Raw genomic sequence first — 26,647 nt, 5'->3', positions numbered from 1 at the left:
GAGAGGACGGGTGCAAGGAGGGGGCACAAGGATGCTGGGTGGGCGCGGGGAGGAGGGTGGGCGCAGGGAGGGGATGGGGAGGGTTGGGCGCGGAAAGGGGAGTGGGGGTGGGGAGGAGGGTGGGCACGGGGAGGAGGGTGGGCATGGGGAGGGATGTGGGCGTAGGGAGGGGGGGTGTGTGCAGAGAGGCGGGTGGGGGAGGGGGTGGGGAGGGTTGGGGTTGGGCGCGGGGAGGGGAGTGGGGATGGGGAGGAGGGTGGGCACGGGGGGGGGGGGGTGCAGGGAGGCGGGGGAGTGCAGGGAGGCGGGGGGGTGCAGGGAGGGGGGAGGGCGCAGGGAGGGGGGTGGGCGCAGGGAGGGGGTGGGCGCAGGGAGGGGGGTGGGGAGAGTTGGAGGTGGGCGTGGGGAGGGGGGTGGCCGTGGGGAGGGGGCTGAACGCTCCTCTTTCATATCCATGGGCCAATTGTAGTTCTGGCTGGGATTTTGTAGAGATGTCAAGTGCTCTGTAACGTGCACAGTGGCACAGAGACCGGCACGGTGTCACAGAGACCGGCACGGTGGCACAGAGACCGGCACGGTGGCACAGAGACCGGCACGGTGGCACAGAGACCGGCACGGTGGCACAGAGACCGGCACGGTGGCACAGAGACCGGCACGGTGGCACAGAGACCGGCACGGTGGCACAGAGGCCGGCACGGTGGCACAATGGTTAGCACTGCTGCCTCACAGTGCCAGGGACCCAGGTTTGATTCCTGGCTTGGGTCACTGTCTGTGTGGAGTCTGCACATTCTCCCCGTGTCTGCGTGGGTTTCCTCCGGGTGCTCCGGTTTCCTCCCACAGTCTGAAAGACGTGCTGGTTAGGGTGCATTGACCCGAACAGGCACCGGACTGAGGCGACTAGGGGATTTTCACAGTAACTTCATTGCAATGTTAATGTAAGCCTTACTTGTGACACCAGTAAATAATGTTTTTTGAACATGCAGACACGCTCTGTCCCACAGACACCAGAGATTAACATTGAGAAAATGGAGAAAGCCCAGAGATGGAAGAGTTTGCACTTACTGCACACTTGTCCATAATCGCCTGGATGTAAGGATTGTTATCGTAAGACATTTCCTCATCATTGGAGCCCAGGAAACGGATGGCCTTGTCATAACTGTCAGTGGTCGAGTCGTACCATCCCACCGTCTGGTGGCAGCTGTAGGTGAGATTCTGGTGGGCAGAGGCACTGAGCAACCTCAGGAAGGTCATCTGTACGACTCCGACCGGATTACTGTCCGCGTCTGTGTAGGAGAGCTAATCGCGGAGAGAGAACAGCAACAATTCAAACCTCCTTCACTCTCGCACTCACTCTCACCCACTCACTCACTCACCCACCCACTCACTCTCACACCCACCCAATCACTCACTCACTCTCACCCACTCACTCTCACCCACTCACTCTCACACCCACCCAATCACTCACTCACTCTCACACCCACTCACTCACTCTCACACCCACTCACTCTCACACCCACCCACTCTCTCACTCTCACACTCACTCACTCACTCTCACACCCACTCACTCTCACACCCACTCACTCTCACACCCACCCAATCACTCTCACACCCACTCACTCACTCTCGCACCCACTCTCACCCGCTCGCTCTTGCGTGCACTCTCACTCGCTCACACGCGCACTCTCACTCACTCTCACACACTCTCTCACGCTCGCACTCTCTCACGCTCGCACTCTCTCACGCTCGCACTCTCTCACGCTCTATGAGGAGACCCTCGAGGTTATGAAGGTTATGATTGTCCCAATGGGGTGATATTTCTCAATCCCCTCAGTTACCGAATGTTTAACCCTTTCCTTTCTGCTCCTTTAACATGGATTGTGATTGACTGGAGAGGGAGTTTTATTATAAACTCCAATGGGTTCAACAAAGCAACTCCCCTCACCCCCTGTCCTCTCGCTCATCCCCCTGCCTCTCCCTCACCTCCTGCCTCTCCCTCATCCCCCTGCCTCTCCCCTCACTCTCCCTCACCCCGCCTCTCCCTCATCCCCCCGCCTCTCCCTCACCCCCCCGCCTCTCCCTCACCCCCCCGCCTCTTCCTTCTTCATCCCCCCCATATAATTTCCTCAATAATTCCCATTCCCTCCAAACACATGTTTGCCCCTCAGCCCCATTTTCACTCTTTGTTGCCTTGGTAACACAATTGAGGACCAGATTCCCAGTGGGTGAGTGGGGTATTAAAGCATTCCGATTGGATAGCTTGCTATCAGTGTTGACCATTAGAAACGCTTATCCTCAATGATGTCACTCTCCATCTTCATTCAGTCCCGAAATCTCCATCCACCCCCTCACCCCCTCACCCACTATCCCCACCCTCTCTTCCCCACCCTCTCTCTCCCACCCCCTATCCCCCCACCCCCTATCCCCATCCTCTCTCCCCCACCCCTATCCCCACCCTCTCTTCCCCACCCTCTCTCTCCCACCCCCTATCCCCCCACCCCCTATCCCCATCCTCTCTCCCCCACCCCTATCCCCATCCTCTCTCCTCCACCCCTATCCCCACCCTCTCTCCCCCACCCCCAGCCCCCTCTCCCCCACCCCTCTCTCCCCCACCCCCAGCCCCCTCTCCCCCATCCCCACCCTCTCCCCCATCCCCACCCTCTCCCCCCATCCTCCCATTCCTCCACCCCCTCTACCCCACCCCCTCACCCCCACCCTCTCCCCCACCCCCACCCTCTCCCCCAGACCCCATTCCCCCACCCCCTCTCCGCCGCCCCCCTCCCAGTGAGCTGTGTTCAGTTTTCCATGCAGCGTCAGTTGACCTTTCCCACTGACATGACCTTTAACCTGGAGGGTCTCTGACCGCGGACACCAGAGGAAGCCAATTTGAAACGAAACACATTCCACCAACCACGGTTCCGGGATCCTCGGGAGATTCCAGGCTCCTTCGCTGGAGCAACACGACTGAACAGAGAGGACAAAGGTCATGCAGGAGGAGGGAAATCAAGCAGAGAGCAGCGGGCAGAGAGCGAGGGGCAGAGAGCGGGGGGCAGAGAGTGGGGGGCAGAGAGCGAGGGGCAGAGAGCGGGGGGCAGAGAGCGAGGGGCAGAGAGCAGCGGGCAGAGAGCGAGGGGCAGAGTGTGGGGAGGAGAGAGCGAGGAACACGGAGCGGGGAGCAGGATCGAGCACAACCTTCTCCCTAACACTGCCTGGGCTGCTCTTCATTCTGGAGACAACAGGTTGGGTTGGGGGCTGGGGGGCGGGGGGGGTAGGTGGGTGGGGTGGGGGTGAGGGAATGGGGTGAGGGGGGGTGTAGGGGATACTCTGTGGGACTGGGGTGAAGAATGAGGGGTTTCGGGATCGGGTGGGTGAGGGGGGAGGAGGTGAGGGGATGGGAGTGGGGGGCGGGGGCGGGGGGCGGGGGGGGGGGTAGGTGGGTGGGGGTGAGGGGATGGGAGTGGGGGGCGGGGGTGTTTGGCCAATGAAACATATATTCCTGACTTCCCTGAATGGATGAATCTAATTACAAACATTTACAACACACAAACAGGCCATTCGGCCCATCTGCTCTGTGCTGGTGTTTCGGATCTACATGTGTTTCCTCCCAATCTCTCTTCCACTCACTCGATCACTCTATTCCTTTCTCCCTCGTGTGTTTATCCAGCTTCCCCCTGAAATGTATCGATACTATTCACCTCAACCACTCCCCGTGGGAGCGTGTCCCACATTCTCCCCACTCCCCGTGGGAGCGACTCCCACATTCTTTCTGACCTCAGGGTGTTTCTCCTGAATTCCCCATTGGATGGATCAGTGAGTGTCCCACATTGATAGCCCCGAGTTCCAGTTACCACCACAAGTGGAAATGTTGTCTTTGTGTCGCCCCCTGTCGAAAATCACTGATCATTTTAAAGACTCGGTCTGATCACTCGCAGCCTTCCCGTTTTACAGAAAAACTGCAGCCTGTTCAGCCTTTCTGCTTCGATATAAACTCCCCGTTCTGGCATCGTTCCAGTGAATCTTTCAGATATATTTTCAATGTTCTGACAGAAAGTCACTGACTCTTCACGTGTGTTGTGGCGTGTCGTAGGAACTTAGGAACATATGAACATAGGAATTCGGAGCAGAAATCGGCAAATTCAGCCCCTCGAGCCGGCTCCGCCATCCAATCAGATCACGGCTGATCTCTCCCTGATCTCAATTCCACCCCCCCACCTGTTCCCCATATCCCCTTACCCCTTTTTTATTAGAAATATATCCATCTCCTTCTGGAAACCATTCAATGATTCAGACTCCCCCGCGCGATGGGGCAGCGAGTTCCACAAATTCACCGCCCTCTGCGAGAAGTAGTTCCTCCTCATCTCAGTTTTAAATCTACCGCCTCTCGACCTATCCCTGCGACCTCTTGTTCCAGATTGCCCTATAAGGGGAAACATTTGGTCTATATTTACTTTATCGATCCCTTTTAGAATTTTATATATCTCGATCAGATCCCCTCTCATCTTTCTAAACACAGTAAGAAGTTTAACAACACCAGGTTAAAGTCCAACAGGTTTATTTGGTAGCAAACACCATTAGCTTTTGGAGCGCTACTCCTTCGTCAGATGGAGTGGAAATGTGCCCGTTCCACTGCAGATTTCCACTCCATCTGACGAAGGAGCAGCGCTCCGAAAGCTAGTGGCATTTGCTACCAAATAAACCTGTTGGACTTTAACCTGCTGTTGTTAAAACTCTTACTGTGTTTACCCCAGTCCAACGCCGGCATCTCCACATCATCTTTGTAAACTCCAGTGAGTATAAATCCAAACTGTTTAATCTCTCCTCAGACGTCAACCCTTTCACCCCTAGAATCAATCTGGGGAACCTCCTCTGAACTGCCTCCGATGTCACCACATCCTTCCCCAAATAAAGAGACCAAAACTGGCCCCGCTTGTTGGGGGGGCCGGAGTGACAGCTGCAGAAGCTGCACTTTGATCTCTGCAGGAAGCTGCCCATTAACCACTGACCAGTCAGGAACGCCGTGGGGAACCTTGTAAAGCCGGCAGGAGTGAGACCCCCTTAAGAGCTCCTCACTGCCTCGGGTACGCTTCACTGAGAATGCGCTTTCAATATCTCTCCCTTGCCCAGCCTGGGGACCACGTAGCCCCCCTCCCCCCCGCGCGCCCCCCCCGACCCCCTCCCTGCGCCCCCCGCCCCCACCCCCCCAGCTGCCTCGCAATGTTTTATCGCTGTCTGCTTCTGGCTCGGCACCTGGTGCAGAAGCTGATGATGGGGTGAACTCCCTGAGACTGGTGACGATGTCTCAGAGACTGGAGGCAGCCAGAGCACATTGAGATCAGGAGCAGAAACAGAAACAGGAGCAGAGAAAGGTGGGAGGAGCTGACACTGAGCTACTCAGACTGACATTTGCAATGCCCACCAACTGGGGCAGGAATGAGATCCTTTAACTCCTTCCCCACTGCAACTAAAGCAAACTCTTTAATAGGTTTCAATACACCTCAGCCAATGGGTGATATTGTAAAAACCATTTCACATAAACCCTCAATTTCCATCCTCGAGTTGCCCTCACTTTAGTAAATCTCACTGGGGTACGGGTCCCACACACTGACTCTCACTGGGGTACGGGTCCCACACACACTGACTCTCACTGGGGTACAGGTCCCACACACACTGACTCTCACTGGGGTACGGGTCCCACACACACTGACTCTCACTGGGGTACGGGTCCCACACACACTGACTCTCACTGGGGTACGGGTTCCACACACACTGACTCTCACTGGGGTACGGGTCCCACACACACTGACTCTCACTGGGGTACGGGTCCCACACACACTGACTCTCACTGGGGTACGGGTCCCACACACACTGACTCTCACTGGGGTACGGGTCCCACACACACTGACTCTCACTGGGGTACGGGTTCCACACACACTGACTCTCACTGGGGTACGGGTCCCACACACACTGACTCTCACTGGGGTACGGGTCCCACACACACTGACTCTCACTGGGGTACGGGTCCCACACACACTGACTCTCACTGGGGTACAGGTCCCACACACACTGACTCTCACTGGGGTACGGGTTTCACACACACTGACTCTCACTGGGGTACGGGTCCCACACACACTGACTCTCACTGGGGTACGGGTCCCAAACACACTGACTCTCACTGGGGTACGGGTTTCACACACACTGACTCTCACTGGGGTACGGGTCCCACACACACTGACTCTCACTGGGGTACGGGTCCCACACACACTGACTCTCACTGGGGTACGGGTCCCACACACACTGACTCTCACTGGGGTACGGGTCCCAAACACACTGACTCTCACTGGGGTACGGGTCCCACACACACTGACTCTCACTGGGGTACGGGGTCCCACACACACTGACTCTCACTGGGGTACGGGTCCCACACACACTGACTCTCACTGGGGTACGGGTCCCACACACACTGACTCTCACTGGGGTACAGGTCCCACAAACACTGACTCTCACTGGGGTACGGGTCCCACACACACTGACTCTCACTGGGGTACGGGTTCCACACACACTGACTCTCACTGGGGTACGGGGTCCCACACACACTGACTCTCACTGGGTAGTGTTGTAGAGTCATATAAATTTTAAAAAATTCATTCAAGGGGTGTGGGCGTCACTGGCAGCATTTATTCCCCATCCCTGAGGGGAGTTGAAAGTCAACCACATTGCTGTGGGTCTGGAGTCACATGTAGGCCAGGCCAGGTAAAGACGGCAGATTTCCTTCCTTAAAGGACATTCGTGGCCCAGATGGGTTTTTCTGACAATCGACAATGTTTTCATGGTCATTTTAATTCCAGATTTTTATTGATTCAAATTTCACCATCTGCCGTGGTGGGATTCGAACCCCCACCTCCCCAGAACGTGGATCTCTGGATTACTAGCCCAGTGATAATACCATTACAGCACCACCTTGCAGCAAAGAAAGAGGCTCTTCAGCCCATAGTATCTGCACCTATCTGTTCTCATCCCATTCTCCAGCCCTTGGCCTGGAGCCAATGGTGGTGAGGAGTTGCAGGGAATATCAGTCCTGTTCTCCTCTGAGTAACTCAGTGCGCGTGGGGGTGCAGAGTGAAGTGTGTGTGTGAGTATCGGCAGATTAGGAAGCAACCTCTGGTGCCAGCCAGGATGGAAGATGCAGTCTAGCCACTTACCAGCGCGCCTCGCTTGTAATGACTATACCAAGCACCAGGCTGCTCTTTCGGCCAACGAGCCATTTTGCTCTGAAAAATACGAGACTGATTACAGAGCGGAAAGGAAGACGATGACTGCTTACCAGTTTACCACGCTTGAATTCACTGAACCAGGAGCCTGGTACCTCCTTGGGCCAAGAAGTGACTCTTGCCTGATGCGAGATAGCAGAGTAAAGGAGAAAATGAAAATAAGTTAACATGGAAACTGACATTCCGGGTCATCCTGGCAAGTGTGACAATATCGATCGAGTGGAGCCTGGGCTCTGGGGGGTTCTCGCTGTGCGTCACGGCTCAGACAGTCACTCAGTGTTTCAGCAGCATTCCTGTCGGGAAGCCCCAGGCTGAGCCAGACACTGAGCTGTGAGGTCCACATCCCACCAACAACCAAAAAACATCACAACATGGAGGCAACTTGTGCCCAAGATTCCACAGTCAGACACATGATAATCAACTGATGTTGTTTGAGACATGAATATTGGCCAGAACATCAGGAAAATCCCCCAACCAAAGGGATTGATATCAGTGAGAGTTTAATGTCTCATCTGAAATATATATCTCTGACAGTGCGGCACTCCCTCAGCACTGACTCTCTGACAGTGCGGCACTCCCTCAGTACTGACCCTCTGACAGTGCGGCACTCCCTCAGCACTGACCCTCTGACAGTGCGGCACTCCCTCAGCACTGACCCTCTGACAGTGCGACACTCCCTCAGTACTGACCCTCTGACAGTGTGGCACTCTCTCAGCACTGACCCTCTGACAGTGTGGCACTCTCTCAGCACTGACCCTCTGACAGTGCGGCACTCCCTCAGCACTGACTCTCTGACAGTGCGGCACTCCCTCAGTACTGACCCTCTGACAGTGCGGCACTCCCTCAGTACTGACCCTCTGACAGTGCGGCACTCTCTCAGCACTGACCCTCTGACAGTGTGGCACTCTCTCAGCACTGACCCTCTGACAGTGTGGCACTCTCTCAGCACTGACCCTCTGACAGTGCGGCACTCCCTCAGTACTGACCCTCTGACAGTGCGGCACTCCCTCAGTACTGACCCTCTGACAGTGCGGCACTCTCTCAGCACTGACCCTCTGACAGTGTGGCACTCTCTCAGCACTGACCCTCTGACAGTGTGGCACTCTCTCAGTACTGACCCTCTGACAGTGCGGCACTCCCTCAGCACTGACCCTCTGACAGTGCGGCACTCTCTCAGCACTGACCCTCTGACAGTGTGGCACTCTCTCAGCACTGACCCTCTGACAGTGCGGCACTCCCTCAGCACTGACTCTCTGACAGTGCGGCACTCCCTCAGTACTGACCCTCTGACAGTGCGGCACTCCCTCAGTACTGACCCTCTGACAGTGTGGCACTCCCTCAGTACTGACCCTCTGACAGTGCGGCACTCCCTCAGTACTGACCCTCTGACAGTGCAGCACTCCCTCAGTACTGACCCTCTGACAGTGCGGCACTCCCTCAGTACTGACCCTCTGACAGCGCGGCACTCCCTCAGTACTGACCCTCCGACAGTGCGGCACTCCCTCAGTACTGACCCTCTGACAGTGCAGCACTCCCTCAGCACTGACCCTCTGACAGTGCGGCACTCCCTCAGTGCTGACTCTCTGACTGTGGGCACTCCCTCAGTACTGACCCTCTGACAGGGTAGCACTCCCTTAGTACAGCACCCAGAGCGCTCATTTGCATTAAGGGGCTCAGATCCCTTGATTGGGACCTGATTTTGCAAACCTCAGCCTGAGAGGTGGGAGAACTGAATCGTGGCTGAAAGCTGTTCCAGTTGAGCAGGTTTGCACCTGACACCAGCACAGAGGTGAACAGACGCAAGTTACTGAGAAAGAAACATCCTCAGGGAGGGACCCCTCATCAGTGGTTAACTAAAACTGTTAAAGACAATATTAAACCGGGAGATAAAGCAGATATTTCTGCAAAGACAAGTGGCTGGTCAGAAGATTGGAAAGAATATAAAGAACATCAAAAATGACAAACAGATTGATAAGGAGGGGTAATTAGATTAATGCTCTCGAGCTCCTGGTATCGGGGGTAACATATTGGCAGGGATAGAAGATTGGCTAGCCAATAGGAAGCAGAGAGTAGGCATGAAAGCATCACTTTCTGGTGAGCAGGATGTAACGAGTGGCGTGCCACAGGGATCAGTGCTGGAGTTTCAGCTTTACAATTTATATAAATGACTGGGACGGAGGGACCGCAGGCATGGCTGAGAAATATGTTGACAAGGACAGGTAGGAAAGTAAATTGTGAAGAGGATGTAGGAGGCTACAGGAGGATATAGAGAGGGACATAGTGAGTGGCAGAGATCTGGCAAATGGAGCACAATGTAGGGAAATGTGAAATTGTCCATTTTGGCAGTGAGAATAAAAACGAAGCATATTATCTAAACGGTGAGAGATGACAGAGCTCTGAGATACAGAGGGATCTGGGTGGCCGAGTGCATGGATTGCAAAAGGCTGGTATAGAGGTACAGCAAGTAATTAGGAATGTTAATAGGATGTTATTGTTTAGACTGGGGGGGGGCGGGGGAGGGGCAGTGATAGACAGGGGGAGTGGGGCAGTGATAGACTGCGGGGGAGGGGCAGTGATAGACTGGGGGAAGGGGTTGCTGGATTGTGGGGGAGGGGACAGCTAGATTGTGGGGAGAGGGGCTGATGGATTGTGGGGGAGTGGTTGATGGTTTGTGATGGAGGGGCTGCTGGATTGTGGGGGAGGGGGGCTGCTGGATTGTGGGGGAGGGGGCTGCTGGATTGTGGGGGAGGGGGCTGCTGGATTGTGGGTGAGGGGGGCTGCTGGATTGTGGGGGAGGGGGCTGCTGGATTGTGGGGGATGGGGCTGCTGGATTGTGGGGGAGGGGGCTGCTGGATTGTGGGGGAGGGGCTAGTGGATTGTGGGGGAGGGGCTAGTGGATTGTGGGCGGGGTGTTGATGGACTGTGGGGGCGGGGTGTGTTAGCAAACTCCCATGGATTTATCCAATGCTCTGTTTCTGTGCTGGGAGTTTCCTGGAGGTTTCTGGTGATTGGCCACTGTTGATCCGATGGGTGATTGGTGGAATCTCAGCCGAGGCTGCGTATGGGCCTGTCTGAGGGGAGTTTGGGTTTGGTGTAAAACTGCCCAATTTCTTCCGATTTTAACTGAATTGAAATTCTGGACGGTTTCTCTCACACCCAATGGTTCAACATCATCAGCAACCAATCAAAACCCCCCCTGCAGTAAAGTGGTAGGATTCCTGTGAGAAGCAGCTGATATGAAAGCAAACTGTGTTTTCTTGTAGATTGAGAGCGGAGCAGAGGAAAACTTACTCCTTCGGATTTCTTGTCTGGGAAGATGCAGGTTTCTCCCCCAGATGTGAAGTTACAGAAAACTTTGAATGAATCTCTGGAGCAGCCTTGGTTTGGATCAATCCAGTATTCACCTGTCAGCAAGACAAATAACAGTCAGCACGTTCTCCTCCCTGGCTGGTTAATTACACCCACTGGGGGAGACAGGACCTCACTCTGCCTCATCACCCCCCCCAAGTACAGAGCATGTTACTGTCTACTGGGCAATTGAACTAACCTGAGATATGCAGAACATCTTCTCCCAGCCTCTCCTTACAGACCTTTCCATTACACTTTACGTGTTATTCACATCACTTTGATCAGAGCTCCCTGGAAACTTCTCTCTACTCTAATCTCACTCCTAACCAGCCATTCCCTCACTATTCTCGCCTCAAACACCGGGACTGCAACACTATGGAACTCCTCATCTCTCACTGTCTGACGGACATCAACACCCCATCTTGATGTCTTGTCCAATTATCTTTTCATGTCTTCCCTTCTACTCTCTCCCAACTGGCTGTTGTGTTGTGATCCTTAATTCTGCTTTACCAAGGTTCCTTCAACAGCATCTTCCAAACCCAGGACCATCTAGAAGGACAAGGGCAGCAGATACCTGGGAACACCCCCACCTGGAGGTTCCCCCTCCGAGTCACTCACCATCTCCGACTTGGAAATATATCGGCCATTCCTTCACTGTCACTGGGTCAAGATCCTGGAGCTCCCTCCCTAACAGCACTGTGGATGTACCTACAGCAGAGGGTCTGCAGTGGTTCAGGAAGGCAGCTCACCTCCACCTTCTCAAGGGGCAATTTTTAGGGATGGTCACTATTACTTTATATTCCAGATTTATTTATGGAATCTAAATTCCACCAGGTTGAACCCGTGTCCCCAGGACAGTATCCTGGGCCTCAGGATTACGAGTCCAGTGACATGACTGCAATGCCACTGTAACTACCTTATCAAATCCTTTAATCATCTTTAACACCTCAGTTAGATCACCCAGAATCTTCTGGAGTGAAGGCAATGCAAGCCCTGTCTGAACCGTTCAGTGGGAACAGTTTTCTCGAGGGGTCCTTCACCTGGTGTGTGGTGGAAGCATTAGGTGGACATTAGTCAGTCCCATTTTGAGCTCACCATCCGGGAAGTCAGGGTGACAGAGCTGCAGGTCCTTGCACGTTCGTGCTGGGTTGTTCTGCGTTCCCATTGGGTGCTTCATTTGTTCAATTTCCAGTTTTAGTGAGTTGAGAGAGCCAAAGATCTCTTCCATCCCGTCCGCGTAGTCCAGGTAATTGTCGGGAATTCCCTCTTCCAGCATCTGGCTGCCATCAATGGAACGCTTGGCTCTCTTCGCCGAATGGATTGGGAAAGGCTGGATGACTTCGCCTGTCGGACCCTTCAGTGGGAACAAAGCCAGGAGATGTCACCAAACAATAGAATCTGTTCCCACGGAGAGAATCACATGTTCATTGGGAAAAATGGGAGGATACAACATCACTGACTGCGTTTCATATCATCACTGACCATTGGCCCCTCACTGAGTACAGAGGGGACACTGACACTCACTGCGTACAGAGGGGACATTGACACTCACTGCGTACAGAGGGGACACTGTCCCTCACTGCGTACAGAGGGGACACTGTCCCTCACTGCGTACAGAGGGGACACTGTCCCTCACTGCGTACAGAGGGGACACTGTCCCTCACTGAGTACAGAGGGGACACTGACACACTGCGTACAGAGGGGACACTGACACTCACTGCATACAGAGGGGACACTTACACTCACTGCATACAGAGGGGACACTGTCCCTCACTGCGTACAGAGGGGACACTGTCCCTCACTGCGTACAGAGGGGACACTGTCCCTCACTGCGTACAGAGGGGACACTGTCCCTCACTGAGTACAGAGGGGACACTGTCCCTCACTGAGTACAGAGGGGACACTGTCCCTCACTGCGTACAGAGGGGACACTGTCCCTCACTGCGTACAGAGGGGACACTGTCCCTCACTGCGTGCAGAGGGGACACTGACACACTGCGTACAGAGGGGACACTGTCCCTCACTGCGTGCAGAGGGAACACTGTCCCTCACTGCATACAGAGGGGACACTGAACTGTGTACAGAGGGGACACTGTCCCTCACTGAGTACAGAGGGGACACTGTCCCTCACTGCGTACAGAGGGGACACTGTCCCTCACTGTGTACAGAGGGGACACTGTCCCTCACTGCGTACAGAGGGGACACTGACACTCACTGCGTACAGAGGGGACACTGACACTCACTGCATACAGAGGGGACACTTACACTCACTGCGTGCAGAGGGGACACTGACACACTGCGTACAGAGGGGACACTGTCCCTCACTGCGTGCAGAGGGGACACTGTCCCTCACTGCGTGCAGAGGGGACACTGTCCCTCACTGCGTGCAGAGGGGACACTGACACACTGCGTACAGAGGGGACACTGTCTCTCACTGCGTGCAGAGGGGACACTGTCCCTCACTGCGTGCAGAGGGGACACTGAACTGTGTACAGAGGGGACATTGTGACTTTAATTTAATGTGACCCACTTGATCATTTTTTATGTTATGGTTTCTGAAGGCATAAACTTGTAAGATCCAAATCTTTAGCTGACAGCTGTACAGTACTATCCTCTGTACAGTAGTATCCTCTGTACAGTACTATCCTCTGTACAGTAGTATCCTCTGTACAGTACTATCCTCTGTACAGTAGTATCCTCTGTACAGTACTATCCTCTGTACAGTACTATTCTCTGTACAGTACTATCCTCTGTACAGTACTATCCTCTGTACAGTACTATCCTCTGTATGGTACGACAACTTTATATACCAAAAGTTGCTATCAGTCCGTGCTTGATTTCAAATGATCTCCAACATCAGAATAGTGATCACGAGGACATTCCTGGCACGGTAGCACAGTGGTTGGCACTGCTGCCTCACAGCACCAGGGACTCGGGTTCGAATCCTGGCTCGGGTCACTGTCTGTGTGGAGTCTGCATGTTCTCCCCGTGTCTGCGTGGGTTTCCTCCGGGTGCTCCGGTTTCCTCCCACAGTCTGAAAGATGTGCTGGTTAGGGTGCATCGGCAATGCTAAATTCTCCCTCTGTGTACCTGACCAGGCACCGGAGTGTGGCGACTAGTGGATTTTCACAGTAACTTCATTGCAGTGTTAATGTAAGCCGACTTGTGACACTAATAAATAAACTTTAAAACTTTTTCAATTGGAAAGATATTTACTCACCGGAACACCGGGCGGTCCTTGGATTCCGCTTTCACCTTTGGGACCAGTGAGGCCCTGCAGAGAAATACAGAAAGGTCAGTTAGGGGAATATCGAGAGGTTCCATTCCAAGTCTGTACACTGGTGTAGCTCTCACTGCTTTATGAACAGGGCTGGGACATTGCCTTGTAGTTTCCATGAGCCCCCAGAATAGCAGCAAACCTTGGTGAGTGACTCACTCAAAGCGTCGGTTCAGTTGGACACACTTGAATGTTCCAGGAAGTGTCCAGACACACCCCGTTATCACACACACACAATTCTCCAGAACCTACCCCTGCCATCCAGCTACATCCTGGCTCATCTGGATCTTAACCCCATTCATCCACCTTAACTCGATGTCCCTCATTCCCTCACACAACACAAATCTATCACGAAAGCTCCAACTGACCCCCAGATCTAACAGTTTTTTCTGGGGAGCGAGTCCCAGGTTTCTACAGCCCCCTGTGTGAGACAAAGCTTCTTGACATCACCCATGGAGTCTGGCACTCATTTTAAGAAATAGTTTCTCTCTATCGGCCCAATCAAATCATCCAATTAAAGGTTTTGATTAAATCATCCCTCCGCCGTTTAAGCGTGAGGGAGTAGAAGCCGTATTTGTGCAAACTGTTCTGGTCATTTGATTCCAGCTCCCCCGTTAGACAAAGATCATCTCCACCTGCTCAGCATCTTGTGGCCTGTGTGAAAATGAGCTGGGACATCCCGCCGCTTCCTGGCCAACTTTTATCCCTCCAACATTACCAAAGAATTACTGCTCTTTGTGGGCGCAGTAAGAAATCTCACACCAGGTTAAAGTTGTATTTGGAATCATGAGCTTTCGGAGCGCTGCTCCTTCTGCACCTGTTGGATTTTAACCTGGAGTTGTGAGACTTCTTACTGTGCCCACCCCAGTCCAACGCCGGCATTGCCACCGCGTGCTCTTTGTGGGATCTTGCTGTGCACAATCTGGTGCTTGCCTTTGCGTACGCTACACTTTAAAGACAGTGGCTTGGCGAGGTGACAGCCTGGGGCATTGTGGATGTGAGGGGCAGGGGTGCAGTGAAACTCACCCCCAGCCTCCCTTCTGACCCCGAACCCCGACATTTGCTGAAGAATGAGAAATCCATCCCGTTCCGCCTCGGATATTTCCATTTGTTTTGCTCTGTCCATTAACCTGGACGGCAGAGGGGCCGTGATGAAGAGCCCTGCGTGGGAGCTCCGCGTGTTTGGAATGACAGGAATAGTCCTCATGAGTAACTCGGAGGGGCTGAGGTTGCAGCCAGGATGGAACACTGCCCCCTCCCCCCGACCTGAACACCCCCCCCCCCACCCCACCCCCCCCCCCAACCTGAACACACCCCCACCCCACCCCCCCCCAACCTGAACACACCCCCCACCTCACCCCCCCCAACCTGAACACACCCCCACCCCCCCGACCTGAACGCACTCCCCCACCCCCACCCCCCCGACCTGAACACACTCCCCCACACCCCCCCCGACCTGAACACACTCCCCCACCACCCCCCCCCGACCTGAACACACTCCCCCACCACCCCCCCCAACCTGAACACACTCCCCCACCCCCCCCGACCTGAACACACTTCCCCACAGTTTCTGACCCATTTGGAATTTCCCCACTCGTTAATCCACGTCGGCTGGTTTGTGCTGGAATCTCTCCACATCAAACACACCGATCCCTCCTCCAGCTGACTGAAACATAGCTGGTTCGGTTCTTTCCTCGATATTCACATTCCCAAATGATTTGATTGAAGTGTTTGCTGTTATTGTTCAAATGTAACACGTACAGATCAAACCTCACTCCGTGCTATTTAAACAGGTGGCATTCGCTTATTGTAACAGAACACAGATCCTAATTTAGTGTAAATTTTCACAATAACATTAACCCATTATCTCCCAGACAAACATTACAGCCATCCTGTCCTTTCACTTCCTTCCCTGAGGATCGTCACCCACAGGGAGTGAGGATCGTCACCCACAGGGAGTGAGGAAATCACCCACAGGGAGTGAGGATGACACCCACAGGGAGTGAGGAACGTCACCCACAGGGAGTGAGGATGACACCCACAGGGAGTGAGGAACGACACCCACAGGGAGTGAGGATCGTCACCCACAGGGAGTGAGGAACGTCACCCACAGGGAGTGAGGAAATCACCCACAGGGAGTGAGGAACGTCACCCACAGGGAGTGAGGATCGTCACCCACAGGGAGTGAGGAACGACACCCACAGGGAGTGAGGATGACACCCACAGGGAGTGAGGAACGTCACCCACAGGGAGTGAGGATCGTCACCCACAGGGAGTGAGGATCGTCACCCACAGGGAGTGAGGATCGTCACCCACAGGGAGTGAGGAACGACACCCACAGGGAGTGAGGAACGACACCCACAGGGAGTGAGGATGACACCCACAGGGAGTGAGGAACGTCACCCACAGGGAGTGAGGATGACACCCACAGGGAGTGAGGAACGTCACCCACAGGGAGTGAGGATGACACCCACAGGGAGTGAGAAACGTCACCCACAGGGAGTGAGGAACGTCACATATGGAATTCTAAAGCTTATCTAGAGTTTTGTAAATTCCTTTTGCTCGATGTAATACTGCAGATGCTGGAACTGAGAGATAAGAGCAGTAATGGTTCCAATTCTCAGCAGATCTGGCATGTCTGGAGAAAGACAAATGTTTTGTGTCCAATATAATCCTTTTTGGGAATTCGGACTTGTTACAGTGATTGGGAAAGACCCGGAGTTCTGGATTTTAAAAGGGAATAAATAGATTTGTACACTTTGCAAAATGGAACAAGACGTGACAGAATACTGATGGGTGCACGGTTAGCCGCTGACAGGAATGGCTGCAGGGGGTCTCTGTGGAACAGTAAGACTCCTGTCCTGTGCATCCAGACAATTGACCGCACTTATTAAAAAACATTCCAAGTCTGATTATCACCTCGGGAAGACAAAGAGACAGAACGAGCGTCTTGTGTCACTTAGGGTGAGAAACTCAGTGTAATTCACTCCGGAATGTCTGCCAATCAGATCGCAATCTTCGCACACTGAGTCGGTTTTTGGGAGAGGGGTTCTGAGAGGGGTGGGGTCTAACCACGCTGGCAAAGCTGGTTCCACAGGGATAGGGCAACGTTTAAAAGAGTGCCCTGATCTCAAAGTGAAATCCAAGACCTCCCTCCCAATGCCCATGGACATCAGAAGACCCCCTCCCTTCACTGAAGTTTACCATCACCCCGTCTCCCCATCACCCCGTCTCCCCATCACCCCGTCTCCCCATCACCCCGTCTCCCCATCACCCCGTCTCCCCATCACCCCGTCTCCCCATCACCCCGTCTCCCCATCACCCCGTCTCCCCACCACCCCGTCTCCCCACCACCCCGTCTCCCCATCACCCCGTCTCCCCATCACCCCGTCTCCCCATCACCCCGTCTCCCCATCACCCCGTCTCCCCATCACCCCGTCTCCCCATCACCCCGTCTCCCCATCACCCCGTCTCCCCATCACCCCGTCTCCCCATCACCCCGTCTCCCCATCACCCCGTCTCCCCATCACCCCGTCTCCCCATCACCATCCCACATTATCGAGAGAGATACTCACCATGGAACCTTTCGAGCCTTTAGGACCAGGTGGACCCTACAAAATGGAAGCAAGTGTCAGTGTGTTGATTGGTTAATGGGCTTTTAACACAGCATCATGAGCTTGGTTCATCCACGTGGAAGAAAAGTGGGCGACATTTAGCCAGCCTCACACTCTTGCTTCTATTGGCCAATTCTAATTCACTAATGCTCTATAGGGAAGGAAATCTGCCGTCCTTACCCGGCCTGGCCTACATGTGACTCCAAACCCACAGCAATGTGGCTGACTCTTAAATACCCTCTGAAATGGCCAAGCGAGGCACTCAGTTCAAAGGTAATTAGGGATGAATGCTGGCCCGGGCAGCGACACCCACATCCCATGGAGGCATAAAAAACAATTCTGATTTGAAAATGATTTGACTGATCCTTGATTGGATAAGGGTCGGAGCCATTTTCTTCCTGAGGATTGTGAAGTTCAGTACAGACAGAGTGCTCACACCGATGCTTCCCGTCATTCGGAGCTCGGTGAAGAATGGGTCTAACTCTCATTCCCAACCTGAAGGACACGTTAAGGACAGAAGGATAGTGAGAGGCTGAATTTTATATGCAAAAATATGTCAGTTCATTTCATTAAAACTCCCAAACTGACTCAGTTGGTGTTATACAGAGACTATTAACTACAGTACAGAAGGAGGCCATTTGGCCCATTGAGCTTGCACTTACCACAATCCCACCCAGGTCCTGTCCTATCCCCGTAACCCCACATATTTACCCTGACATTAAGGGGCAATTTAGCATGGCCAATCCACCTAACTAGCACATCTTTCGGACTGTGGGAGGAAACTGGAGCACCCGGAGGAAACCCACGCAGATACAGTGACCCAAGCCGGGAATTGGATCCGGGTCCCTGGTACTGTGAAGCAGCAGCGCTAACCACTGTGCTACCGTGCTGCCCACAATATATTAATTGTGTTAGTCCCTTCTGTTATTAGGAGATAATATTCACCATTTTTAGGACAATTTGGTAGATCAAACTTGGAGCGGATTCTCCAGCCTCACCCACAGCTGGGATTCTTCATTCCTGCTGGAGTGAATGAAGGTTTGGCTGAGCGCCAAATTCCCTGTCTTTGCTGTCAGCGGTGGCGGGGCAGGAACGGCCGCAGAATTCCGGCCTAGTCTATATTAAATCCAGTGAAATGCTAGCGGGGTAACTCCTAGTCCCCGGATTTGGGACCCTGTGAGGGTGTGGAATACCTAAATTCCAGCTTCCAGTTTCAAGGGGAACGTCGATGCTGAAATGGGTGAGGGTGTTAAAAACGTGAAACTGTTTAGTTTGGAGCACCCACGCAAGAGTCTGGGGGATCAGGGAAATGTTATTTCTCTCTGAGGCTCGGCTGTCTTGGAGATGGAGTTCTGCTTCTTCAAAGCTAACTTTCCAAGTGATGTTCTTCTGAAGTTTAAGTCTCCGTCCTGTGGACAACACTCCCCAAATCCTCAAACCGGCCTAAAGCTCAGCTTTGGAAAAACTTCACTCAACTCGTTTGAGTTATAAGGAGAGGCTGGATAGACTGGGACTTTTTTCTCTGGAGCATAGGAGGCTTAGGCGTGATCTTACAGAGGTCTATAAAATAATGAGGGGCGTAGATCAGCTAGATAGTCAATATCTTTTCCCAAAGGTAGGGGAGTCTAAAACTAGAGGGCACAGGTTTAAGGTGAGAGGGGAGAGATACAAAAGTGTCCAGAGGGGCAATTGTTTCACACAGAGGGTGGTGAGTGTCTGGAACAAGCTGCCAGAGGTAGTAGTAGAGGCGGGTACAATTTTGTCTTCTAAAAAGCATTTAGATACTTAGGTGGGTAAGATGGGTATAGAGGGATATGGGCCAAATGCGGACAATTGGGAATTGCTTAGTGGTAAAAACTGGGCGGCATGGACAAGTTGGGCCGAAGGGCCTGTTTCCATGCTGTAAACCTCCATGATTTTAACAGCTTGGCAAAGATGTGATAAAGTCAGTGAGTAGTTCTATCCACGCCTGGTGCTAATGGAGCAGTTCCCTGTCACATTGAACCATTCGATACTTACAGTCAATCCAGGGGGACCTGGTGGACCAATCGGACCAGTCTGACCATGGACACCCTGGAAGAGATTCACAAAGATGGATGGTAAATGACCCGATACAAGACCATACTGAGCTGTGTGCTGCTGTGCTTCTGTTACTGGGTGAATCATCTAGAGAATGGGAGTTCAATTCCTCCTGTCACCAGTTTGAGAATTGGACTTCAGTTTTAAAATCCAGGAAATGAAAAATGTGGGATTAGTAAAATTGACATGAAGATGTCGGATTGGTGTCCAAACCCAACTGAGTCACTGAGATCCTTTCGGGAAGGAAACCCGTCGTCCGTATCCAGTTTGGGTCTATGTGAGAGTCCAGGCTCACAGCAACATGATTGGCTCTTTACCCTCTGAAGTGAACACTCAGTTCTGTCAGACCGTTGGCAGTTCGAGAAGGCAACTCACCATCACCTCATCAAAACAACTCGGATGGACAATAAATTCTGGCTTTACCAGAAATTCCCACATCTCAAGAACGGATAAAAATAAACCACACAAGGCTATGGCGAAAGAGAATGTTTCTCGATGAATCCATTCACTCAGGTACTGAGAGAGTGAGGCAGGTGTTGATGGTTTTGGTCCCTCAGCGCTTACCGTATCTCCTTTGGAACCTTCAGGTCCCTGGGGACCGGGCAGCCCTCGGTCACCTTTCTCACCCTGTTCTCCTGGAGGTCCAATCAAACCGATCAAACCAGGATGTCCCTGGAACACAAGACAGACAGTCACCAATCAACAGACACCCAGATTGTTACATTCACAGTGACAAGGAGCTCAAGAATTTTCATTCATCCGAGAATTCATCCATTGCCCCTGGGGCTATCTGAACAACACTGGTTCCGGCTCTGACAAAAGCTTTCCACTTGTAAATTCTCATCCTTGTTTTCAAATCCCTCCACGACCTCATACCTGTCTCTGCAACTCCCAATCCTCCATCCCCAATCTTAGTCATTCCGCCGTTGGCGGCCGTGCCTTCAGCTACCTGGATCCCAAGCTCTGGAATTCCTCCCCTAAACCTCTCTGTCACTCTCTCCTCCGTGGTCATTTATCCCAATAAATCCTGATGTGACTTGGTGTCAAAGTTTGATCTGCTTGATGGAAGAGTTAAATGGAGAGTACTTGATAAAGAGTCTGTGACCCAGGCCTGGGGTAGGAGAACTCAGGTGGATCACTGAGACCAGCTTGTGATGATACTGTGCTTTGGAGAAATGTGTTTGCCATGATTCTTGTTTTAGCAGATTTTCTTCATTACCGACGTCATTGTGTCTGGATCCAGTTGCCCTGTGTTGTTACTGCAGCAGTATAGTTGCTCCTAAATGCTCTAATGTTTGTTTTAACCTGCTGTTCTTACTGTTCCTCTGGGTTTTGTAGAATAGGACTTGATTAGGTTGATTGAGAGGTAAGGTCATATGATTGGGTGGAGCTAGGCTTACACAGAGAATTCAAGGTCAGATGCTACTTTCGGTTGCGGGAGAACAATGCTTCTCTTTTCCCCTCTCTGAAATTGGAGGCTGGAATCTGTCAGGAGATAAGTTTCTTTCTCTGAGATTCTGCTGTGTGAGAGTGGATCTTTCTCTGAGAATTCAAAGTTAGTTGCTGCAGAAGGACGTATTCCCTTTCTGCCTCTGAAACCTGGAAACTTCTGTCTGGATCTCTGTCCAGAAGTGTTAAAAGGCTGGAAATCTAGTGCCATATAAGCATACTTGTTTTTAGTGTTAACTAATTCTGAAGGGGATATTGTTTTAAATTGGAATTATAGAGATTGCTAGTTGTTAAGGATTACGCTTTGTCATGTTTAACTATTTTAATTGGTAGAAGTTATGCTCATTCTTTTTGTTATATTCTAACTGTGTTCTTAAATAAACTTTGTTTGATAAAAGCTTCCTAGTGGATCACTTGAATCATACCTGGAGTGAAACACCTGATACTCACCCTCATGCCAACTACAAATGTAAAAGTTGGGGTCTTGGCTAACTTTCTCAAACACCTTGGAGTTTCTGGCCTGGTCCCTAACAAGCTCACATTGCATCATCAACCTGTAAGACTTACCTTCTCGCCCTTTGTCCCAGGGTCACCTTTTAGACCTGGTAATCCCGGAGGACCCTAGAAAACAGAAAGCAGGATCAGCGTAACCACCGGACCCGCAACCCGCTGGAGAAACAACGTTTAACTGTGAGTGCATCCAGTACAAACCATTGGACCCGGGGGACCAGTTGGACCAGGGGGACCTGGGAACCCTTGTTCTCCCTAAATTGAATCAAAGAAAAGAACATGTTAAACAAATCCTAGATTTCAGATTGTCAGAAACAACAAGACGTTACTGAAATAAAGGGACAGGAAGAACCAATCGAATTGGTCTGGAGAAGGAGTCCTTTACTTACGACAGGGCCGGGAATTCCTCGCAGTCCCTCAGAACCTGGTTTGCCCGGAGATCCCTGTGGGCCAACCGGGCCTGTTTTACCAGCTGGACCTTCAGCACCAGGGTCACCCTGAGGACAAGAAAAGACATCAGGAAGCTCAATTAGTTAATGGCCAGAGCATAAGAAATAGGAGAAGGAGGAGGCCATTCAGCCCTTCGAGACTGCTCCACTATTCAATAAGAGCAGGATTGGTTCTCCACCTCAACTCCACTTTCCTCCCTACTCCCCAATCCCATCATTCCTGGAGAAACCAAAACTCTGTCTCTTCCATTGATTCACCCATGGAGCACCCACAACTCTCGGAGGGAGAGAATTCTGAAGATTCACAACCCTCTGAGTGAAGTAATTTGTCCTCATTTCAATCCTAAATGATCAACCCATCGCCACCCATGTCTCCAATCGGGCTGCGGGGACAAACCTTTCTCTGTCTACTCAGTGAAGCCCCATCAGAATCCTGTCTGTTTTAATCAGACCACCTCTCGTTATTCCAAACTCCAGAGAGTATTTATTTATTTGTATTATAGAACAGTACAGCACAGAACAGGCCCTTCGGCTCTCAATGTTGTGCCGAGCTTTATCTGAAACCGAGATCAAGCTATCCCACTCCCTATCATCCTGGTGTGCTCCAATAACTGCTTGAAAGTTCCTAAAGTGTCCGACTCCACTATCACTGCAGGCAGTCCATTCCACACCCCAACCACTCTCTGAGTAAAGAACCTACCTCGGACATCCTTCCTACATCTCCCACCATGAACCTTATAGTTATGCCTCCTAATAACAGCTACATCCACCCGAGGAAATAGTCTCTGAACGTCCACTCTATCTATCCCCCTCATCATCTTATAAACCTCTATTAAGTCGCCTCTCAACCTCCTCCGCTCTAAAGAGAACAGCCCTAGCTCCCTCAACCTTACCTCATAAGACCTACCCTCCAAAAAAGGCAGCATCCTGGTAAATCTCCTCTGCACTCTCTCCAATGCTTCCACATCCTTCTTATAGTGAGGTGACCAGAACTGCACACAATATTCCAAATGTGGTCTCACCAAGGTCCTGTACAGTTGCAGCATAACCCCACGGCTCTTAAACTCAAACCCCCTGTTAATAAACGCTAACACACTATAGGCCTTCACGGCTCTATCCACTTGAGTGGCAACCTTCAGAGATCTGTGGATATGAACCCCAAGATCTCTCTGTTCCTCCACATTCCTCAGAACCCTGCCGTTGACCCTGTAATCCACATTTAAATTAGTCCTACCAAAATGAATCACCTCGCACTTATAAGGGTTAAACTCCATCTGCCATTTTGTGGCCCAGCTCTGCATCCTATCAATGTCTCTTTGCAGCCTACAACAGCCCTGCACCTCATCCACTACTCCACCAATCTTGGTGTCATCAGCAAATTTACTGATCCACCCTTCAGCCCCCTCCTCCAAGTCATTGATAAAAATCACAAAAAGCAGTGGACCCAGCACTGATCCCTGTGGTACACCGCTGGTAACTGGTCTCCAGTCTGAAAATGTTCCATCCATCACCACCCTCTATCTTCTATGAGATAGCCAGTTACTTATCCAATCGGCCAAATTTCCCTCTATCCCACACCTCCTTACTTTCTTCATGAGCCGACCATGGGGGACCTTATCAAATGCCTTTCTAAAATCCATGTATATGACATCAACTGCCCTACCTTCATCAACACACTTAGTTACTTCCTCAAAGAATTCAGTCAAATTTGTGAGGCAAGACTTACCCTTCACGAATCCGTGTTGACTATCCCGGATTAAGCTACATCTTTCCAAATGGTCATAAATCTTATCTCTCAGGACCTTTTCCACTAACTTACCGACCACCGAAGTAAGACTAACCGGCCTATAATTACCAGGGTCATTCCTATTTCCTTTCTTGAACAGAGGAACAACATTCGCCACTCTCCAGTCCTCTCCAGTATTGTCCCGATTTACTCAGAATTGCATCATCGGAAACCCCTCTCACCCCAGGGACCAATTTAGTGAATTTTTACTAGAACAGAAGATAGAATTGTACAACTCTTAACCAAACTGGTGTGAGAAGATAGGAATGGGGTCTCAATAGAACAAGTTAGAGAAGAGTTTAAATGGGAAATGGAGAGTTATTTGTTCAGTGTTGGTGTTAAGGGTGTGGAGATATGGCAGGAACCACGGTTAATAAGGGAGAACCCTCGGGGTTAATGGGAATAACTCAGAATGCCTGATCTCCAAACAGCTTCTTGGTCAACACCTCTCGTTCTTACCTTTGCCCCTTTCTCTCCTTGTCTTCCCTCAGGACCTGCCGGACCATGAGGACCCTGGAAACAACAGAGAAAAACATCTTCAAAGTGTTCTTAACCGAAGAGCAAACTGTGGGAGATAATCCTGATCAGTATTGGTGTGTGTAGCTCTCTGTAGTTGGAGATTGACAGGGATTGTGTTTGGAGTGTCTATGTGGCTGTGCGTGCGTGCGTGTTACAGACAGCACTCGTATGTTAACACTCACCCTCTTCCCTGGTGGGCCTGGTGGTCCTGCCTCACCGGTTGGACCAGGGGAACCCTGGGAAAAGAAAGGCAATATTAGAATCTTCATTCAGGGTAGGAATATGGGAAATAGGAGCAGGAGAAGGCCATTCAGCCCCTTCAGGCTGATCACCACTCAACTACATCATAGCTACATGGGCGGCACGGTGGCGCAGTGCTTCACAGCTCCAGGGTCCCGGGTTCGATTCCTGTCTCGGGTCACTGTCTGTGTGGAGTTTGCACATTCTCCCCGTGTCTGCGTGGGTTTTCTCCGGGTGCTCCGGTTTCCTCCCACAGTCCAAAAATGTGCGGGTTAGGTTGATTGGCCAGGTTAAAAATTGCCCCTTAGGGTCCTGGGATGCGTAGATTAGAGGGATTAGCGGGCAAATATGTGGGGGTAGGGCCTGGGTGGGATTGTGGTCGGTGCAGACTCGATGGGCCGAATGGCCTCCTTCTGCACTGTAGGGATTCTATGATTCTAAGCTAATCTTTGACCTCATCACCATTTCCCTGCAATATCCCCGCATCCCTTGATATCTTTAATCTGTGGAAATCTAATGATCGCTGACTTGGACATCACTCAGTGACTGAGGCTCTACAACTCTCTGCGTGAGAAACTTCCAAAGATTCATCACTCTCTGAGTGAACAAATTCCTCCTCAATCCACATCCAAATCATTGGTACAGATTGTGAATAGCTGGGTCCCCAGCACTGATCCTTGCGGTACCCGCCCCCCCCCTCCTCCCGCCCCCCCTCCTCCCGCCCCCCCTCCTCCCGCCCCCCCCTCCTCCCGCCCCCCCCTCCTCCCGCCCCCCCCCCCCCCCCTCCCGCGCCCCCCACTAGTAACAGCCTGTCATCCTGAGAATTATATTTATCCCAATCCATCCCAGTATATTAGCCCAATCCCATGTGCTCTAATTTTGTTTACTAACTTGTGTTTAGGACCTTATCAAAACCTTCCTGAAAATCCAAATGCGCTGGTTTTCCTTTTTCTAATCTGATAATTACATCCTCAGAAAAACTCTAACAGGTTTGTTTAACATGATTTCCATTTCATCAAATCCCTGCCGACTCTGCCCAATCCCACTATCCTCTACAACAAATGACAGCATTTTCCCTACAACCGACATCAGGTGAACAGGTCTGCACCTCCCTGCTTCCTCACTCACTCCTTTCGTTGGGGTGATATTTGCTACATTCCAATCTGCAGGAACCATTCCAGAATCGATAGGATTTTGGGAGATGGTCACCAACGCTTCCACTATCTCTACAACCTCCTCTTTAAATACTCTGAGACCGAGGTCCTTGCGTCCTGGGGATTTATCAACTTTCAATCCCATTAATTTCTCCAGTGTTACTTTTTTACCAATACTAATCTCTCTTTCAGTTCCTTGTTCTCACTAGTTAAAATTTGTTTTTTATTATCATCACAAGTCGGCTAACATTAACACTGCAATGAAGTTACTGTGAAAATCCCCTAGTTGCCACACTCCAGCACCTGTTCGGGTACACTGAGGGAGAATTTAGCACGGCCAATGCACCCTAACCAGCACGTCTTTCAGACTGTGGGAGGAAACTGGAGCACCCGGAGGAAACCCATGCAGACACGGGGAGAACGTGCAAACTCCACACAGACAGTGACCCGAGGCCGGGAGGGGAATTCTGTGTGCATTCAGATAGAATGCCTTTAATTCTGCCTTTTTATCATTTTTTGTATTTAACCCTGTTTGATGCTGCCTTCTTCTCCAGTTTACTACTTTCCAGTGCCAGCTTCCTCTCTCTGCTATCTGAATTCCCACTCAGGTTCCCATTCTCCTGCCAAGCTTGCTGAAACCCTCCCAAAACTAGCAAACCTCCCAGTGAGGATATTGGCCCTGGTCCTGCTAAGGTGTAACCCACCCGGTTTGTAAAGGGTGCCACCTGCCCCAGAACCAGTCCCAATGCCCCATACGGTCATTCATTTATTCCTCCTAGTTCTGTACTCACCGGCATGTGGGAGTAATCCTGGGATTATTGCTTTTGAAATCTTGCTGTTCAATATCTTTCCAGCTCTCTTAAGTTCGCATTCATGGCTTCATTCCTCTTTCTATCTATGTCGTTGGTGCTGATTTGGACGGCCACCTCTAGCTGTTTACCCTTTCGGCCAGAACTT

General features: G+C 51.7%; 1 protein-coding gene across 1 annotated transcript in view; it reads right to left on the bottom strand.

Annotated features, from left to right (window-relative positions):
* The window catches only part of col5a1 (procollagen, type V, alpha 1), a 160,251-nt gene that overhangs the window by 3,942 nt on the left and 129,662 nt on the right, over window positions 1-26,647 (bottom strand). Inside the window, exons 45-57 of the mRNA XM_078226156.1 lie at window positions 24,479-24,532; window positions 24,237-24,290; window positions 21,932-22,039; window positions 21,744-21,797; window positions 21,600-21,653; window positions 20,148-20,255; window positions 19,524-19,577; window positions 17,466-17,501; window positions 13,834-13,887; window positions 11,709-11,967; window positions 10,557-10,669; window positions 7,319-7,387; window positions 1,063-1,296 (exon numbers count right to left, since the gene is read on the bottom strand). Coding sequence (XP_078082282.1) covers window positions 1,063-1,296; window positions 7,319-7,387; window positions 10,557-10,669; window positions 11,709-11,967; window positions 13,834-13,887; window positions 17,466-17,501; window positions 19,524-19,577; window positions 20,148-20,255; window positions 21,600-21,653; window positions 21,744-21,797; window positions 21,932-22,039; window positions 24,237-24,290; window positions 24,479-24,532 — 1,251 coding nt within the window. The remainder of the gene's footprint in view (window positions 1-1,062; window positions 1,297-7,318; window positions 7,388-10,556; window positions 10,670-11,708; window positions 11,968-13,833; window positions 13,888-17,465; window positions 17,502-19,523; window positions 19,578-20,147; window positions 20,256-21,599; window positions 21,654-21,743; window positions 21,798-21,931; window positions 22,040-24,236; window positions 24,291-24,478; window positions 24,533-26,647) is intronic.

Source organism: Mustelus asterias, chromosome 13 (assembly GCF_964213995.1).
Source record: "Mustelus asterias chromosome 13, sMusAst1.hap1.1, whole genome shotgun sequence".
Classification (NCBI taxonomy): Eukaryota; Metazoa; Chordata; class Chondrichthyes; order Carcharhiniformes; family Triakidae; genus Mustelus; species Mustelus asterias.
Note: the sequence above shows the minus strand (reverse complement) of the source record. Positions and strands in the feature narration are given on the sequence as shown.